At 31.7% G+C, this 20,717-nt stretch overlaps 1 protein-coding gene and 1 long non-coding RNA gene across 2 annotated transcripts; both read left to right on the forward strand.

The window, feature by feature from the left end:
- Positions 1-6,683: 6,683 nt before the first annotated feature.
- On the forward strand, positions 6,684-8,484 carry LOC148780053 (uncharacterized). The gene is made up of 2 exons (XR_016042476.1): positions 6,684-6,790; positions 8,094-8,484. It is a non-coding gene; the product is annotated as an uncharacterized LOC148780053 (long non-coding RNA).
- Positions 8,485-15,936: 7,452 nt separating this feature from the next.
- LOC18446093 (uncharacterized) lies at positions 15,937-19,568 on the forward strand. Its single transcript, XM_006856234.4, has 2 exons — positions 15,937-16,315; positions 18,784-19,568. Exons 1-2 carry the CDS (start codon positions 16,081-16,083, stop codon positions 19,122-19,124), a joined length of 576 nt encoding a protein of 191 aa, XP_006856296.1. The 5' UTR covers positions 15,937-16,080; the 3' UTR covers positions 19,125-19,568.
- Positions 19,569-20,717: the final 1,149 nt, after the last annotated feature.

The raw sequence follows: 20,717 nt of genomic DNA on the forward strand, positions 1-20,717 counted from the left end.
GATGAGTGAGCCGAGGGACTGCGTGACTCTTGTGTGTGATGCTAGGCCTATAGAGACGGGGGCCAAAACCTCATCCATGTTTCATCACACGGCATGCATATAGATAGATCGTTTGGGAAAACTAGATATCCACCTTTGGGTATTAGGTGGGGCCCCACATATCATACATGGGTGGCACGCCCCACCCTTGGATGCCTTATCTTGTTGCTTTGTCTTCAAGTTTGTTAAATATGGTAACTACATCTTGTAGCATGTGGCCAAATATTGATTAGGAAATATTGGTCATATCTTATCTTGATTATTGAAGGAATATCTTGACTTAATATTATTGAAATATTCTTATGGAAAATATGAGATGGAATATGCAATTTATGGTATGCACTATATATTTAATGGATTTAATTTATTTAAATATATTGATGGGAAAATGGTTTAAGGAAATGGGGATAATGGTTCATGCACCTTTCGTAATGTTGATGACCCATCTATGGAATGGATGACTCAGATTTCTCACCCCACAAGTCACTTTGATCAATGGTCCATATGCAATTTCAAGAAAGAAACAAACTATAGGAAACTCTAAAAAAACCCTAGACCTAAAATTCACTATAAATAAGGGTGCTCTCCCCCCATCTCAATACACCTCTCTCTCCCCCATAAACTCTCTCCCTCTTCCCTAGGGGCCACGTCCCTCTCTCTCTACTCTCTTATCCTCTCTCTACTCTCTTATTTTCTCTCTCTACTCTCTCTCTCTCTCTCATGATCTAATCTAAGGGTGGGGAAAAATTAGGGTTTGAGCCTAATTATTTTGGAGTTAAGGTTTTATAGAGATTTAAGGGTGGTTACCTACTTTGACCGAAATTAGCATTCCAGGTTTGAGATTAAAACTGGACCGCTGATTCCGTGCCATTGGTGGTGACTCGGTGTGGGGTGTGAAAAGCCCGGTTGAGGTAATCTCCGGCATCTTTTCTTTTAATTGTTTGTTGTTTTATTTTATATTCTCAAGCACAGTATTAAGTTGTATGAATGACATCAAGTAGTTGAGATTTATTTTATTGATGTGTTATTTAATTTTTGGAATTTCTATTGTTTGTAAAAAGACCATCTGTGAGTAATCTTGTTGCAAAAATTATAAGGGGTGATCATTATTAAAAAAAAAAAATTGTATTTCCCCTGTAAAAGATTACATAGGTCTTTTTTTCAAATATTTATGTATATACAACGTTCTTTCTATAAATATCTTAGTATATTTCATAGATATCCCTCTAGATAACGCAACATAAAGATGTCCATGACTAAAAGCACCATCAAATAAGTAAATTCCTATATTTCGTATTATTTGTCATTGTGATTTATTTATAGTTATTATAAATGCTAATCCAATGGGATATTGCTTTCTTTTAAAGTTCATCGGTAAGCTTATATCTTTAGAAAGTTGTAGTGGAATTCTTGGAATGAATATTGTATTTCATGTGATAATTTTAGCTTCTATGAGATTTCTTTGAAATGATTTACACATGAGTTTTATACCATTACACATTTCTTGTATGGGATTCAAATTTCTTAATAGAACTATTCACAAATTCATGTTCAAATAATAGAGCATATCTCAAGAGAGGTCATTTTCGCTTTATTGTATATAAAGAAAACACAAACATGACTTCATGCAACGCAAAAATCTATTCAAATTTTAAGAATTTTCTTGTGTCATTATAATGCAATTACTTGTGAAAACCAAAATGGTAGTTCATCACACAAGTATAATGGCTGTAAATGTAAATATTCTTAAGGATGACTGAGAGTTTTCCATCACAAAATGGATGCCTATACAGCCTCAAACTATGTCACAATAGCACATTACTGTACATTAGAGAGAGAGATGACCTTTGGCCACAATTTTAGTGAGAGAGAGAGAGAGGGAGGTTTGGTTAATATTGGGTTTAAAAGAATTCTTTAAATTAAAATTTATTTTTAAAAAGTTAACATGAAATTAAGGAACCCCAAAATAATATTATAATCCGATATTAACCTTTATAAAATAATGGCCAAAAACATTAATTCATATGATATACCTTTCAAATAAATTAATACGAACATTACTTTTTTATTTAATTCATATGATATACCTTTCAAATAAATTAATCGGAAAATTATTTTTTATTTCAAATTTTCTATATTGGAATTAGGAAAACCCTTAATTTCTAATATTTAATATTATTAATCTAAAATTAAGATTTTATTGAAAACAAATAGATTTAAATTATTGGAATTTAAATCATGAAATCTTAATCTATTTCATGTTAATAATAAAAACTCATGTTATAACATATTTCTAAATTTCTAAATTTCCATAGAAAATCTTTATTTTCAGATATTCATTTTTTTTTAGTTAAATGCGATGCAAATAACAATCTCCCTAACAAGTGTATAAGGCATATGAACTTGACAAACCTTTTGTGTACCTTTGATTCTTTATTTGGAATCACATGTTTTTAAGATGACATGTTTTGAAATAGCATACTTTTGTTGTGACAATTTTTTTTTCATTAGTTTTTACTATAAGCCTTTCCAGCATTTCTCTATATAACTTCCAGTTAATTTGTGAAGGCTAACATTCAAAACTAAAAGTTTAAGAAAGGTTGATGATTATAATGGAAAATAAAATATGTTAGGACATTGGAAGAGACTAAAGAGGTATATTGATTTTCAGTGATTTTTTTACTTCATATAATATTAATTAATATTATAATATTTTAAATCTGAGTGATTCAATAATATTTGAAAAATTTTTAAAAACAAATATCAAATTCTCAATCTAAAAGCAATCACATCTAAGAATTTTAATTAGGGTAATTATACAATACTTGAAAATTAAAAGGGTTTAAATTCATAATTATATTTTATTTATTTATAGGTTTGAGCAATATTTTTTTAAAATTAGAATTTTAATATGAAAATATTAATTTACAATTATAAATATTCCAAAAAAAAAAGGCTCTCCCTAAAATATTATGGTCTCTTGGGTAAAATATAACCATACGGTAATATACGGGTGAAAAAAATGTCCGTATGTAATTTTGTCTAAAACAATGAACTGCATTTTTTTTTTGATTTAATGTTTAATAATTATTATGTGATTTAAATTCACCCTAAGAAAATTAACAAACAATAGTTTAAAAAAAAAGGAATACAATTCATCGATTCATTTAAAAGAGAAAGTGGAAGCAATACATCCATTCATTTAAGAGAGAAAGTAGAAGTTTGAGAGGGAATAAAAAAAAAATTGAAGGAACAAACTCATGATTCTAAAATTCTAAGTTGCATTGAGATACCTCACATAATAGATGGGTCTTCACGTCTTCTTTAAAAAATAGATAGATGTCAATGAACACGGCTAGATATTGAGGAGCTTAAAAAAAAAAAAAAAAAAAATTTATAGTATATAATTATTCATATATTTATATTATATACCTCACATAGAAAGGATATTACTATAATTATTAATTCAATTATAGTAATATTTATTACTTAAAAAAATAAATTTATATTATATAATTATTCATATATTATTAAAATAGATTAATATGAGGATGAATATTATTTAGTTAAAATTCTAATAGTATAACATAATTGTTCTATCTATGACTAATCAAACTATATTTAATTTCATTATACTAAATGAATTATTATATTTTTTAATTATCAAAGTATAATTATTATTATTCATATGTACATACTGATCACATTTAGAATGCCCACTAAAGTATCTCCGAAAATAAAAAATTAATCTGGAATATATTTTTATAATAATAATATTATTAATATATAGTTATATTTATTATAATACAATCTATTATTATAAGGAAAATTATTTCATGCAAGCTGGACCGCATTTCTACGATATGTGTCTAGAGGCATAAAGCATCCATTTTAAAGATGGATAAAAATAGGTGGTCCATCTAAAAACAATTGTCACTAACGGGCCAAATGTTTTCTTAATATAATAATAATAATAATAATAATAATAATAATAATAATAATAATAATAATAATAATAATAATAATAATAATAATAATAATAATAATAATAATAATAACAACAACAATTATTATTATTATTATTATTATTTTTTCATATTCATGATCTCCATGTTAAATATTATATATTCTCTAAAAATTAGAATAAAATTATATTTAAAATATATATTTATTGCCAAGCCCGCATTTCTACAATATGCGGGCTGGCTGCATGGAAACCATGTCCTAATTATAATTATTTGTGTAATAAGTATTATATTTTAAAAAATATTACAATCACACTCCACCTATTTTTAATTAATAATTATAGTTATTTTTGTTTTGAATATTATAATAGTTATGAATTATAATTAATATAATCAAATTGATTAATTATCACCATGTTAATTATGGTTGACAAATATTATTAATTGATATAAAATATATTAAAATTGTAAATTTTTTATTTATCATCAAGAAATTTATGCAATTGTAATTTATTAATAATACAACATTGTTATCATAATCTCCACTAATGAAATTATAATAAATAATTATATATTATTAATACAACATTGTTACCATATTCTCTACTAATGAAATTATAATAAATAACAATATAATATTAAATTTTTAAATAAATAAAAAATATTATAATAGTTCAAGAACTTTAAATTTATGCATATCAATATCTATAATAATTAACATGATTATGAATATAAGTTTTACCTAAATTTTTTAAAAAGGTGTTCAAAATTTGACAGCGTCTAGAGATCTATGATTAACTGGTATATTCTTCTTTATTTCTAAATCACACAATAAATTAGATTTAAAATTTTAATAAATAAAATATAGTTAAATTAAATGAAAAATAACACAAATAAATGTAGTACCAAACTACAATAAATAAAACAAACTCATTTTGTTACCTAACATTTTAAATGGGTGTTTAAAATTTGACAACGTCCAGAGATCTCTGATTAACTGGTATAAAACTACAACAATTAGAAAACACTACTATCATTATCCAAATTACTCAAACACAATTACTCAAGTCAAATGATATTCTTCTTTATTTCTATCCATACAATAAATTAAAATTACATATTTAATAAATAAAATATATAACAAGGTTAAATGGAAAATGACACAAATAAATATATTATTTTATTACTTAAAATTTTAAGGGGAAATGTTTATATAGAGCTGAGGCTCTAAACAATCAAATTAGAGCTTACCTGAAAAATTTTACTAGAAGAGGTTGTTTTGATGCGCAAATATGCTCAAATTGATCATCCCAACTGAAGATGCATCAACATGAGAAAAAAAATGGATCCCAAGTTTTGAAAATAATGTATTTTGTAATGCATTTTTAGACCGTCAATTTTCAAGTTTTTATATATATGTGATTCTACAATATTTTTTAAGCTTTAAACTTTATAAATAAAGATGAAAATATATTTTAAAGCTATCACAATGATTTCCAGTGTTGAAGCTATATTTCTTGATACTATTTGAACGTAGGATTGAATTGGATTGTTTAGAGCCTAGGCTCTATACAAACCACACCCAAATTTTAAAAGGGTGTTCAAGATTTGACAGCTGCCAAAGATCTATGATTAACTGGTATATTGGCTATAAATTTGGCAAAAAACATGTCAAAATTAGAATATGGTAAAATAAGATAGAAAATAGAGAGTAAGTTTAGAAAGGAAAGGGGTAGATATTGTAAGGAAGCTTTGAGATAGAAAAAAGAGAGAGGATGTGTGGAGAGAAAAAGGAAGCCTCCAAAGGTAGAGAAAGGAGGAGTAGGAAAGAGATTTAAGGAGAGATAAAGAAAGAGATATAAGGAGAGAGAGATTTCAGGAGATGGATGTTTGAGAGGAGAAAGAAATGAGCTAAGAAAGAAATTAGGTTTGATGTTTAATTTAAGGAGAGAGAATGAAACTTTTGGCTTCGAAACTTTTGAAAAGAGAGAACCGTCGTTTTGCCAATTGAATTCTTTTTTAAAAACAGAAGAAATAAGGAGAGAGATACATATCATAAAAATAGTACGAGTCCTTTTTTCGCTTAATGTACAATAGATAGATCGATATCATGAAGGTACCGTCCGAAGCTCCTAGATTTCTTGTGCCCCATGTGTTTGCCTAACCATGTTTCGTTTTGTATAGAGAAGGTGAATATCGTTCCCTCCCATACCCGAGCCGCAATATGGGAGATTTTTTACCTCAACGGTTCCTATACTTTGAAAGTTTAGAAAAAAATTTTGGGAGGGAGAAACAAGGAGAGAGAGGTGAGAGATACACTTTTGAAAGTTCGAAAATTATTTTTGATAAGGAAGTTTGAAAAATTATTTTAGATAGATTTCGAGAGAGAAGCAAGAGGAGGGAGATAGGAGACGAGGTTTTTTTTTTTTTTTTTTTAAATGAAATTTTCATGGAAGTGAATATGGGGAAGAAAAAGGGTTAAAGATAGCTTGGTTGTAATTTTGTTGAGTAATAAAATTTGATTAACATTTCAAAAAAAATATTCGGTCTTCATTTTTTATAGACATTTTAGGTTTTAACTGATTTTTTGATAGCAATCTAAATGAAAAGGACTTCATGGTAATGGAGCAGCGAAGAGTTGTTTTATTCTCATTTATTGATTTCATCTTTGAATTTTATTGTTGCAGAAATCGAACAGGTATACAAGAACCTATCAGTTACTTTTCTTTATGCATTTGACTTCTTGGAGAAACGAACATTGGACTTCTTGGAGACACCGAACATTAGTATGTAAAAACGTATCTGTTACTTTTCTTTATCCATGAAATGTTATCGTTATCCGTGTACTATATAGTTTTTTATCCCAGATAGTATATAAATTTCTCTTTTATCTATAAAAATATTATATGTTCTTTATCCGTACTATCTATTCTTTATCGTTCCCAGATAATGTACTATGTAAATTTCTCTTATATAGGCAAGAAACTATTTGGTTTTTGGAAATTTTTCTTATATTTGGTTATGTTGTTTTTGTATGTATTATGAGGGGCGTTTTTATTTTTATACTCTTAAGAGTATTTCAGTCATTTGGATTGTATTTTTGTATGAGACATCATTTTGTGTGTACTATCCGAAGTTTAAAACCTAATTAGAAGACCTATTCTCCAGGATGATGTTAATCATGGTACTTTACTGCAAAATAGACATTCTATTTTCTAATAAATTTCAGAAATACATTCAACACACAAAATTCATAACATCAACAAGCCACTATATATTTAAAGAATGACGAAAACAAAAATTGGCATCGACACTTACAAATTCAGTGAAGCTGTCCCTGAGTTTTGCAAAAGGGCTGCCGAGCTTGCTACTCTTTGAAACCCAATGATTTTTTATATGCTTTACACAAGGAGTTAGATTTGTTCCATGCATTGATCTCTTAACTTCTAAAGTGTAGAATATATATGAAGGAATTTCTGTACGTATTTATCCTGTGTTTTTGGGATGTAATTGTGCTCATCATTGACTACAAAGTCGCTATTGAGTTCCTAAAATTCACCCGAGTTTTACAAAATAGCTTGGGTGATTACCGGTTGACATTTTCCCAAATCATCAAGTCTATATGTTTAATTATTCACTATGCAACTTCTAATATTGTCCTCAAAGATATGCATATGTGCTCCTGTTTACAATGAATAATTTGTTAAACCCATGAATTCCTCCATTTTCAAGGCACCCGAACTTTTCTAACTTGTCACAAAAATAAAATGGTATAAGAAGTTCAAAACCATTTAAACCTTGCATGCCACTTATCTTCTTTCATCAAAGTTTTTATCGCGTGTTGAGCTGTTAGCGGATCAACTAAATGGATGTTATTCCTCTGGCTTCAGGTACATGATGTACTTGTAATCCTAAACATCTAAATTAAGCTTCTAGACTTATGTATACATGTTATTTACTTTATTTTATTTGTAGGCTTTTGTATACATTTAAACTTATTTATACATTTTATTTACTTTATAAATCCTGAACATCTAAATTAACGGGCATTTCTGTATTGTGGAATACACGACAATGACTTACTGGAAGATATCACTCTTCAAGTTGATTGTGGATACAATTCCAGCCGATTCAGTTAGGGCATCTGAGTATTGTGGAATATGCATAAATGCCTTAATAGAAAAGTCACAATTTCAGCAGATTCAGTCACAACAATGGGTATCTAATTATTGTGGAATTGCCGAAATGCCTTAGTGGAAAAATTACTCTTCAAGTTCATTGTGGACACAATTTCAACCGATTTAGCACAACAACGGTCATCTGACTATTATAGAATATGTGGAAATGACTTATGGAAAAGATCACTCTTCAATTCAATAAGATCACTCTTCAATTTCATTGTGGACACGATTTTGGATACAGCTATTAAGAACCATAAAGATTATGTGAAGTTTTTTTGTTGTTGACACTTTGAATTACCTATTTTTTTTAGTTCTCTCCCTTTTGACTTTGAACTTGTCTATTTATGTGCATAATTTGTTTATGGGTGCATATAGTTGAATGATTTCTAAGCGGGGTGTAATGCGCTGACCTGGCCCATTTCTTGCATTTCGTAGCCAGTAGTTTCAAATACCACCTAGGGACCTTTGTGATATCCACCACACGTCAGTGCTGTTTTTTAATATGCAGACACGTAAATTTTTAATGAGTTTGAAGGATGTTTCATCAACAAACTTCTGGGATTTGAGGCCTCCTTTTACATACAAGTATGAGTACATTGGGTTTTGTAATTAAAATAAGATATTATGGGATTTCTATCATACATTAGGGAAAACCAAGTATCAATTTGCCTTGAAATTGATTCATTGACTCATTGATTGGGGAAAAATATGAGATGGTGTTCATGTTTTTTCCCAAATTTTGCAACTATCTCCAAAATAGAAAAAAAATAGGACATGAACCAAGTCACGAGTCTGGCTTACAGTTGGTTTATTGATTGGGTGGTGATGGATGTTTCTGACCAATGATTTTTATATGGATGTTTCCGAAACTTCAAGTCCATTATGATGATGAGACAGGTAAGCCTGTAGAAACTGGACAGGATTTTGTGACCTCTTTTCCAATGTGGTGAACCTTGTCTCTTGATCTACTTATTCCCTTGTGAATCTCAGACTACAAAAACCGGAATATTAGAATCAAAACCCAAACTCAGGTCTTACTGTATTTTGCTTTGGGTAGCTTATGTAGAAGGTTTTAAAATGATTTCTCTTTAATACTATGGCCCTTCACCCCACCTTTAACTCTAGTTTCAGCAACCTAATGTTTTTTTTTTTTCAACATTTCACTTAATTGCTAAAAAAGTACATAGTTTAGTTTTCTGTAAATCGATGTTAGATTTGATGCCAGTAGTGGGCACTTGATATCAGCCATGTCAATATCATGATAAACTCACAATAATGGCTTTATGTTCCAAGTACCCTCCTTGTATCTAATCTCAACAAAACGTACCCCCAAGAGACTAAGTCGCTTTGATGGGTGCCTTTTGTTGTTCGCTTTGAAGATGTTTTCACATTCTATATTGATGCATGCCAGAAAAATAAATGTTGAAGACCTTCATATTGGGGGTTTATGGATGTGTGAGAGAGTGATCAAACGAAAAAGCAAGGGAAAAGGGAGCCTTTGCAAAGTAACTTAACAGTAATTGAACCTTTGACTGGTGCTAATTGGCTGATCACTAATGAAAGCACATGTTATACTTCCTCAGGAATATACTTTCTCGGATACTACGAGGGTAAGAAGAGAGTTTTTTTTTATCTGGTGAAGAAGTTCAAGCCAAATGTCCCTTTTGTTGTAGGGGATCAAGATCCACTTTCCGAACTTTGGTAAGTGATATGTGTAAAGTATAGATTTTTGGCACATCAGCAGGCTCGGGGGATTTGAATTTTGTGGGATCCCCCTAAGAGGATAAGAGTTCGTACTTGGCGCATCGGTAGCTGGGGTGTTTTATATGTAACCTTCTTTGGGGTTCCAATGGGTCTTGGGTGTTTTATAATTAAACTTCTTTGGGGTTCCAATGGGTTTTGTTTAATGTGTATTGGCCCAATCAACCAGCAAAAGGGGGGAAATTTTGGAATGAACTTGGTAGGATCAATGATGCTTATGGTCTCCCCTGGTTGATCTGATCACATGAGTCCAGTTTGGCTCACCTCTTGCATGAGGGCCTTCAGTTCTGTTATACTGAACAATAAATTAATTGATCTTCAATTGTCTAGTGACCTTTACCTGGTCAAACACTGACAACCCTCCTATCTCTAAACTGGAATGTTTTCTTTTGTCCCCCTCTTGGGACGCTAGATTCTCTGAGGCTAATGCCAAACTCTTCTCTAACCGGCTTCCATCCTCTTGGACATGAACATTCCGCGATATGGTCTGAGCCGGTTGCTGTTTGAGCTCATGTGGTTAGAGGAGAAGACCCTGGGGCTCTCGCCCCTAACAAGTTCCTCTTGGTTGTATGGGGTTTCACCAAATAATTGAGACCAAAATAGGGGAGCTCTCGTTTTTGTCAAAGTGTTAAATGCTTTCGTCCCGGTAAAATTGAAAAGTGCAAACGACGAGTACATTCTTAAGATACAACCAGATCATAATACAATTATTGAGTTCTTGAGATGCACAAGACCTGTACAAAACCACAATATCAAATTACCGATATGCCTTTCTAATTGGTATGATATTATAAACATCAATTAGAAATAGATTTTACTCTCTCACTGCAGAATTTATCATCCAATTGGTATACTACAATAAAATATCGATTATGAGCATCTTCTCTCTCACAAAAAACTAGTCTTCCAATCGGTAAAATAACATCAATTTAATATCGATTGAGAAATAAAATTGATATCGATTGAGAAATAGAACATTTATTTAATCATCACATATCATAAAATAAATAATTAAATACAACAGTACTTGTTATTTGGAACTTATACAAGATTAGTGCTACATTATATTTTATCAGTGAGCCCCAATTTATAGAGTTACAAAGCTATGTATTACTAAAGAAAGTAATATATGTAATGAACCACCTTCTTAATATGGACACACATAAAAAAAAGGAAAATATTGTACCAAAAAACAAGTGCATATTTCTATAGTTTCCAATGAGATAATGAATATGAAATTTTTTTTTAAAAAAAATAAAAAATAATAATTATAGTAAAAAAACATTTGAATGGTCAGTTTCAATTATTTTTATATAGACCACCTATTTTCATCTATCTTTAATATGGATATTTTATACCTCATGGACTGCCAATGTAGAAAGGCGGTCCCCATTGCATGAAACAATTTTCCAAAAAATAAACGCATTAGATATTGGAAATATCGGACTGAGTGGTAAATTCAAAAATGCTGAGTGGAACTCCATGAATTCCCCAAATTTTGGACATATACATAATTATCATAATTTAATACGGTACGGATGTTTTTTGAGCAATAACAAACATTCCACCTAGAGTCCCTTGCACTCACTGGCATGCTTAAGTGCACTAGAAGGTCTAAAGTGCTCTCATTTGAGACCTCCTCACTTTTGTAACTTTTTAAGTTATGAAGTGGGGACATGTTGAGAAAAAATAAAAAAGAAGGACACATACATAGTAAAAAATAAATTAAAGAGATTCTTGTAATAACATATACTTATGGGTTGTTTACTCGCAAATCTGCAAAGGTCTTTGATGAGATTAACTCAAATTCATGTAAAATAAGTTAAAATTGATGGATCGGTAGAAAATATGGAGTTGATCGAATTATAGATTCAAAATTGATGCAAATCTGATAGATATGATCCTTTCTGGATAGACTGGCAGTCCAACAGTAAATTTCACACTTAATAGATCTCTACAAGCTAAAACTCTAACTAAAAGTTTCTAAGCTAAGGAAATAAATTAGAAAATAGGGAAATAATGAATCAAAATAGAGAAAAGTAGAGAACTTTCCTTAGGAAAACCGAAATTCGAAGTTTCAGGTTCGCAGTAGACCGCCTTTTGCTACGTTCTGCTTGCTTAAGTGCTCTTCTTTTAAGAGGTTGATTTGTTGGAAATTGTCTCTACACTATTTTGTTTTTAATTTTTTTCTATAAATTATTTTGACACCAAAATTTGGACGTCAATTTCTCTATTAAACTCGCACTAGTGAAAAATGTATAAAAAAAATTTCAATAAAATAAAATGACCAATATACCTCTGAAAGTTTTAAGGGGTATTTTGGTCATTATATTTTATCAAAAAATTATTTTTAATATTTTTTTATAGGTGTGCCTCAAAGAGAAGATGGCACGCACCAAATTTCATATTCATACAATTTGTATAAAATAAACTAAAAATAAAATACTTTGAGAAGTTGAATCTAAGATTAAACGGTGAGTGGCTCTCATGATCAAAATTGGACGGTTGGATGGAAGGGGGAGGATAGAACTTCTATGACGTAGAAGAAGCATAGAAACCTTTCCTTTTTTTTTTGAGGGGTCTATATAGACAAGGCCTAGGGACATCGTTAAAAAATCTAAAGATGACCTTATCCCAATCTAACAAGGGGAAAATTGTAAAAAAGAACACCTTATCTGATCCAAAACGTGCCTTATAGGAGGTATTATGACATGCTTGAGCCCATGGGCCTGCGCATCACCGGGAGTGGGATGCCTATCCTGCGGAAATTCACTTGGGTGGACCTTTTGATAATTTCTTGAAACAATTTTCTTTAGGCTATAACTTTTAAATGGTAGGTCAGATTCGGTTGATTCTTAAACTGTTGAAAAGTTCTTAAGCTCTACTATTATTTAGACTAGTTTTTTTGAACATTTTAGTTCAATTCTGTAAGGTCTAAGTTTGCTATGGTTCTCAAGGCTTGATGCAGTCTCTACAGCTCAGAACTAAGACGTCTGGTGATCCTATATTAGCCAAAATTCTAGGAGGGTGTACCTACATGGGAACATGAGTGTAAATTTCTCTACATCCTAACCAAATGTCAAGTGCTTCGCGATTCCTCCATTTGTCCTTGCCATCTCTTTTAAAGTTTTAATAGATAGGCCTTTAGATGATAAGGGTGTGGTTTGTATAGAGCCTAAGCTATAAACAATCAAATTAGAGCCTACCTTCAAATAATATCGAGAAATGTAGTCTCAATACTGGAAATCTTTGTAATAGCCTTAAAATATATTTTTATATTTATTTATAAAGTTTAAAGCTTCAAAAATAGTGTGGATCCACAGATCTATGAAAACTTGAAAATCTTGAAAATTGACGGTACAAAAATGCATTACAAAATACACTATTTCCACAACTTGAAATCCATTTTTTTCTTATGTCCATGCATCTTGATGTCGAGATGATCAATTTGAAGATATTTGGGTATCAAAACAACGTCTTCTAGTGAAAAGTTTGATGTAGGCTTAGATTTGATTGTTTAGAGCCTCGGCTCTATATAAACTTTTCCCTTTAAATAAAATGGGAAATATTGTGATACTTTCATTTTCTAGAAGCCCAAAGATTTTATACCCCCGAGGGAGTATACTGTCCATTTTTTTAGAAAAAAAAGCAATCTAGGATTAATTTTATGACCCACATTTGGGGACGTAACATCTTCCAGCCATAGGCTAATCCAAATGAAAAAAACATTTGTAATTTGCATCCTCCGCTTGAAAAAAATAATGTCTCAAGATTGAACACAGATCGTTAATGTTTAGAGAGTGAGATCTAAGTATTTAAAAACTAAAACTTCAAATTATTTCTTTTGAAAATAATCATCTTGTATTTATTTAGTGACTCCGAAAATTTGAGATTGAAAAAGTCCTCCCAAGTGGATATTCTGATTGAAGGAGTACAAATAATGGACGAAATTCAATCCATAGAGTATATGGGATTAAAACCCAATTTTTTTCAAATGCTAGACCCAAAATTTTCAAAATGTTAGGACCCAAATTTCCACTCTTCAACAAATCCTTTCACATACATATGGATTACCATTGAATTTCAGCCATGATTCATATCAACTAGTGGACCCAACTCCTACTTCTGATGAACAAAAGTGAGAGTTTCATAAATGTCACCAAAGCTGGGACCAAATTCAAACAACCAGATTTACCAAAACTCATTTTGAGCTCTGCCAAAATCATGAATCAAAATATTCTCAACTAGTTTTCATCCTCTTCTAAATCTTCAGTTATATTGTAGAGGAGGTAGGCTTGACTCTTGGACAAATTTATATTATACTATTAGTGTCTAGATGGACGGTCTCGATTTCACTCAATCCGCAAGAAACTAATCTGATGCGTTCGATGGATGGTCTTTCTTGCCTTGCACGATTAGGACACGTGGCGCTCACTACATCGTTTTTAACCAGGGTTTGGTCACGAGTTTAAGGGGAAAGAGTAGGCTAACCACCAACGGTCACCACGTTTTGACCTTCTACATTCCTTCACCTAACAACACCCTTGACTCTCCAAATAATTACAGGAATGCCCAAAATATTGTTTGTTGATCACCCCCATTGCTGCAAGCTTTACATCCCAAAACCTCATTTTATCATTTTGCTCATTAAAAAAAAAAGAAAAAAAAGATTGTGATCGTGCAAGAGCACAATGGCCATTTAGTCTTTTGACTAACAGTATTAGTAATTTTTTGGGACTTCAAATTTTTGGGATATAACCTTCTCAACTAAGAGACGAACGAAAACAAGAAAAGAAAAGAAATATATGCACTCAAAATGTATAAAATCTTGAAATCAAACAAAGACCATGCAATATCTGAATGGTGAGATCTAAATGTTTAGGAGCTCAAACTTCAGCCCTTTCTTTTGTGAAAATTTTCGTATGCTGCTTGAAAGTAGAACACAAAATTTAAAATCGAAAAAATCTTCCTAAATAGTACTTTAGGAAATAAGTGTAGGACACGATTTCTAGCAGTCTATGTAGAAATGAGTCACTTCTTAAAAATCTATTTTTAAGATGGATTTTTGGACCTAATTTTTAAAGACATTAATATCTATCAAGGAGATCATGAATATGAAAAGTAAATAAATTTTGAATAATAAAAATAATAATTCTATTGAAAAAACATTTAGACTATTAGTTTGAATTATTTTTAGATGGGCCATCTATTTGCATCCATCATTATACCTCGGGCAAATATAGAAATGAGGTCCCTGCCGCATCAAACAATTTTCCATAAGTGTATATTATGCTCAATAGGAGTATCCCCTAGGCCCTCGCAAAAAAGTAATAAATTACCAAATTTCATAAGAAATTTCCAACATATTTAATTCCATATAATGTGCGTTTTTAATACTATGAACTTCTCTAACTCATGAAGATGTCAATGACCAATTGAATCAACAATGGAAAGGAACGCAACAATTAAAAAAAGAAATCTATAGATAAAATTGGTTCGTTATTCATCCGATTCTTATTTTCCAAACAAAACTCCTGTATAAATGCAATAATCAAAGGTGATTTATTCTTTTTGGTAATTCAGTGGGGAAGATATTTTGAAGGTGTTAATTAGGGATGTCAGCGTTAGGAATAGATATCTTGATGTGGTAACTGGGTATGGGGATATTACCACCACGACCCCAACTCCTTTCCAAACATGGCACAATTTCCCTATTCCAAGGCTATAAAACTATGAGCTATATTTTTCTTTCATTAATAATGAAACTCGAGTTGGGGCCTTCTCCCCACTCACTTGCTCAAAAAAAAAGGAAAAAAAAAAAAAAGGGGTCATTTGCCTTTTGTAACTTCATTTGCAAAATGATTATTAGAAATTTCAAAAGGTCATTTGACCTCTGATAAAAACTTCATTTGCAAAATGATTGCTGGAAATTTTCAAAACAAGGGTACTTTCATCATTTAGTACAATTGTAGGGGCTCTTGCCCACATTTGTTTTTTATATAATCAAAGCAACGTAATAGCATCCTTCAACGTAAGTTGTCCATACAAAGAGAGCTAGGCTTTATCAGAAAAACCAACACAAACCTTGAAAACCTTGGTGTTTTAGGCAGAGAAAATCACAGCAAACGACCATTATGAGAAGCGTCCGTAGAGGCTCCTTTTTGGCGATTACCGCCCTATTTCTCGCCTCCGCACAGCCGATCCGAAGTGCAGACTACTCCGAGGACGACGCATCGTCTGTGCTGTTCGCCGGCTCCGACGTAGTGCGAACGGCAGGGTATGGGATAGAGAAGCTCTCATCTGTACTGGTTACCGGCACAGTTACCTGCGATGCATGCCGGGATACCGGAAAAAGCCCGTTCGTGTCAGGTGTGGGCCTGTCTCTCGCCACCTTCATATCATTTGCTTTTTCTTTATTCTAAAGAAATACAATAAAATGAGATTTCACTAGAAATAAACCGGCTATGGAATAACTTTGCTTTTATTGCTAATTTGCATTATTTTCTGATTAGTAACGTAGAATTCATTTTACGATAAATCCATACTAATTCACAAATAATCGAAATTTCAAAGAGGAAAATTATCTTGGAGCTTATGTGGTTTGTTCATATTTCATATTGGAATGGTCTTTTTTTTTTTTTCACAGAAAAAATGAGTAGAATTTCTTGTCATTTTCATCTATATTGTATGTGAGAACATGAAAATCAAGGGTGCAAATGGAAATTCCTTCCTTTTATCCCTCCTCTCTCTCTCTCTCTCCCTCCTTTGTGTCATGTAGGCCTGCCAAAATCCTTACATGGCATGTAAAATACCTGTCTCCAATATTGTGATACGGTCAATTTTCTGAAGGGAAATTATACAAAGAGGCCGTTTACTTTAAGTACAAGTCACAATTATTCTTATCTGTCAGATTTCAAATCAGGTGATTGTGAATATGTCATTAATTAGACTCAAAGTTCAATTTTATTTTATTTTTCTTTCCGAACAGTGTCCTACCCCAAGTCATTCAATTTGACGTCTAATGGGCAATACCAACCACCTTGTAATTTCAAACTTGAAAATTTTCTTATTTTCCAAATGACAGCCTATCTAGATGGATCATGGTGATTAGGGATGTTTCACTGGCAAGCCATTTCTTTGATTTATATTTCAAAATTTCATAGCATATATAAAATGGTAACTCATGAGAAATGGCTTCCAAAGTTTAATATAGGCATATAGCTTAACTGGTAACTCATGAGAAATGGCTTCCGGAGTTTAATATAGGCATATAGCTTAACTGGCCTAATCAATCTCAACATGGTTTCAATCTCAACATGGTTTAACCATCTCTTTGGTTTATCTTTGTGTTAAATAACACTTGTTTGTGTTTCTTTTTGGATTGGTTAATTAATGCTTTTCAGTTATACAAATAAGTAACTTACAAGATAAATAAGTGTTTCTCTTTTCGAAAGATGTAATTTCGAGATATCTTGTGAATTCTAGAGGTGATATTTTTTATGTGTTGAGAAAACCATAGGGTGTTTGGTATATTGAAGGAAACTAAAATACGTGGAATTTGGTAAATACTGTGTATGGGGTATTCTTGTCTTATTTAGTGTATATTGTGTGCTATTTACGCCAAACACTTTTTTTTTTTTTGAAACACCACCATTTGTTTTTGGCTGCGGTTTTTGTAAGTTAGCTAACATGGCATCCATCCAAAAATTCATCTGGAAATCTGTAGTTTTGACTACCACAATCATGAATTTTAAAAAAATATTTAAATTTTAAAAAAATATTTAAATTTTAAAAAACAAAAAATTTATAAAAAATACACTTTAATTTTTGGATTATTTGAAACAAACCCCAAATTTTTCAAAAGATCATCCATACCCCTTTTCTTCACTTTTCGTGTTTTTTTTTTTTTACCAAAATAGCTTTTATGGTAGTATTAGAATCGTGAAATCATCACGGTAGACTCACTACCGTGATGGTCATGGGTGGTTTAATATTGTTTAAGATTTTGAGGCATTCAACCCTTAAATAGCCGTGATGGTCGTTAAGAGACATCATGACACGAAAAGTTGTGGTGGTTGTTAAGGCATCACGACACTTAAAAAGCTGTGATGCTTAGGTAAGAGAATAATGGTTAAATTTGAACTAAACCATCACCATTCTTTAAGTGCCATGATGCTTCAAAACTACATTCGACTTACAACCCGCTATGACCATCACAATTTTCAATAGACCGTGATGCCTTCATGGTTTTCAATAGACCGTGATGCCTTCACGGTTCTAAGACAATTGTGAAAGCTACTTTCGTCTACCCACCAAAAAAAAAAAAAGGATATGGATGAGGTTTTAGAGAATTTGAAATTTATTTCCACTAATCCATAATTTAAAGTATATTTTTTTTTAGTTTCTCCAAAAATCAATAATGACACTTTGCATTCGAGTTTCCATTCTATTCTGATTATTCTGGTGCTCAAAATTATCCTCCGACAAAGTTTTAGAAGTACAAAATTCATCTCTAAATGAAATTTTGGAAGGGCAAACTCTTTGAAAAGACCTCATTTCAAATCTTGCTTTTGTTATTTGATTTTTAATTTAATTATTCCTCCATGAAAAAAGTAGAATTTTAAATTTTCCAAAGGATCCGTACTAATATTTTTGAAGTGCAAAAAATAGATTAAAATAATAACCACCCATTATACTTGGAAACTTTTTATTCAACAATGTATCCAAAATAGCTATCTTGGTAGCATCATTGAACCATTTTTTTTTTTTCTTTTTTCTTCATTTTTTCGGGGTATTTCATATTTTATGGATAATCAATGTGGGGTTTTCATGTGCAGGAGCAACTGTGGCTGTCCGATGCCAAACGAACGGTGGAAAGAGGAGTAGACACTTTCGGGTAAGGGGCAAAACTGATGAATACGGTGACTTCATGATAGATATTCCCTCTCACATGCATGCCACGCCTAGACTCGAGAACACTTGCCACGTGACCGTTGTACAGATTCCGGAAAACTCAGATTGTCGCCGGAATCGTGCCGGAAGACAAGCCTTTCGTCTCCGTGTCTCTTCTGTGGGGAACGGAATTAGGGTTTATACGGCCGGATTCCTACATTTCCAACCACGGGGAGCGGCTGCGATTTGCCGATACATGGGTAAGGAAGAAGAGAGACCATGGTGATCATACCTCTCTCTTACCTGTGTGCCTTTATCTCTCTAAATCTCATTTACTAGACACCCTCTCTCTCCCTAGCTAGAAATGTTAATATGTCCATATGTGCACCAATGTCTACAGCCTTCCTCAAGTTTGTTGTATTGTACATACACGTGAGCTCAGAAGATCTTCATCCTTATAGCCTTTTTTTAATTATTTGAGGTCGGCAAATATGAGATATGTGTATGTATGAAAATGCATATAGCCTTCTTAGGGTTTTTATTCTAAAATCCTAAAACATGCTACGAGTCTATCCCATTTTGGATGTACTTTTCTGTTGATTTTTGGACTTTCTTGGTTTCTATTTGTCGGTCATGGGTTTTATGAGAATTTAAAAAGAGATGAGTTGTGAAATGTTTTGTTCAGTTTTGGACTAAGATTCTATATGAATTGTTCAAGGTTTTTGATAAGCAACATCTCATTTGGTTGATTAGAAAACTCTTAATTCTCCCTATTTTAGAGTGCGCCCACTTCTCTGATTGATCCATAAACCATAATAAGTAAACGTTATGTAGAAATAGCATAAATGTCGCACATGTTGAGAGACAAACAAAAAGAGAGAGAGAAAAAAGGGAAAAAGTTTATATAGAGCCGAGGCTCTAGATAATTAAATTAGAGGCCATCTCAAAAATTTCACTAGAAGAAGTCGTTTTGATGATCAAAGATCTTCAAATTGATCATCTCGACATCGAGATGTATGGACATGAGAAAAAAAAATAGATTTTAAATTTTAAACATAGTGCCATCTTGTAATGCATGTTTTAACCGTCAAATTTTAAGATTTTCAAGTTTTCATATATTTGCTCGATTTATACTATTTTTGAAACTTGAAATTTTATAATTAGAGATAAAAATGTATTTTAAGGCTATCACAAAGATTTCTAGTATTGAAACCATATTTCTCAATACTCTTTGAAGGTGCACTTTACTTAGATTGTTTAGAGCCTCGGCTCTATATAAACCGCACCCCAAAAAAATGCTTGAGAGTTGAGACCAATTTTAAGATCCTGTGTGCATTCAACTTGGATTCCACCGAGTTGCTGAGACTCGCCGGGCCGTTGAGATCGCAGTAAAAATTATGGAAACCGGCAAATTCTTGCCCGTGCACATTCAATTATTATTTCTTAGGACTCGACCGAATCTATGACAAATTCCGCCATGTCGAGTTAGAGTCTACCTTGACTTCACTTTAACAACAATTATGTGAATGAAAATTGGCAAAAGGTGCTCTAGAGTTTGAGTGCATTAATTATTTGGACTACCTACAACATCATCATACAAGCATTTTCAAAATTGTATCACCATTGGATTTTTTATTGAAATTAGTAAACAGATATCTCTCGTCTTTGATAAAAAATTTGCAGTCCAAGTTCTGATGGTATTGCAGAGGGTTCAGAACTGAAGTTACAAAGATTGAAATTTTGTAATTGATGTTGCTATTGCATCTCATTGAAAGATTTCCAAGAACTTGTATATTGAGGAAAAAGAGAGTTTAAAGAACAAAGAGAGAGAAGAAGGAGATGTGACTGTCACAAGAGAAAGTCTGCAAAAAGGGGGGGG

This window comes from Amborella trichopoda, chromosome 10, assembly GCF_054954075.1.
Source record: "Amborella trichopoda isolate Santa Cruz 75 chromosome 10, AtrichopodaSantaCruz75HAP2 v2.0, whole genome shotgun sequence".
In the NCBI taxonomy this organism is placed as follows: Eukaryota; Viridiplantae; Streptophyta; class Magnoliopsida; order Amborellales; family Amborellaceae; genus Amborella; species Amborella trichopoda.

Bases quoted from the DNA above. Each gene is read 5' to 3' on its own strand.
- LOC18446093 (XM_006856234.4), top strand. From the start codon at position 16,081: ATGAGAAGCGTCCGTAGAGGCTCCTTTTTGGCGATTACCGCCCTATTT. The intron at 16,316-18,783 runs GTGTGGGCCTGT...TTTCATGTGCAG, and splicing joins AAAAAGCCCGTTCGTGTCAG to GAGCAACTGTGGCTGTCCGA.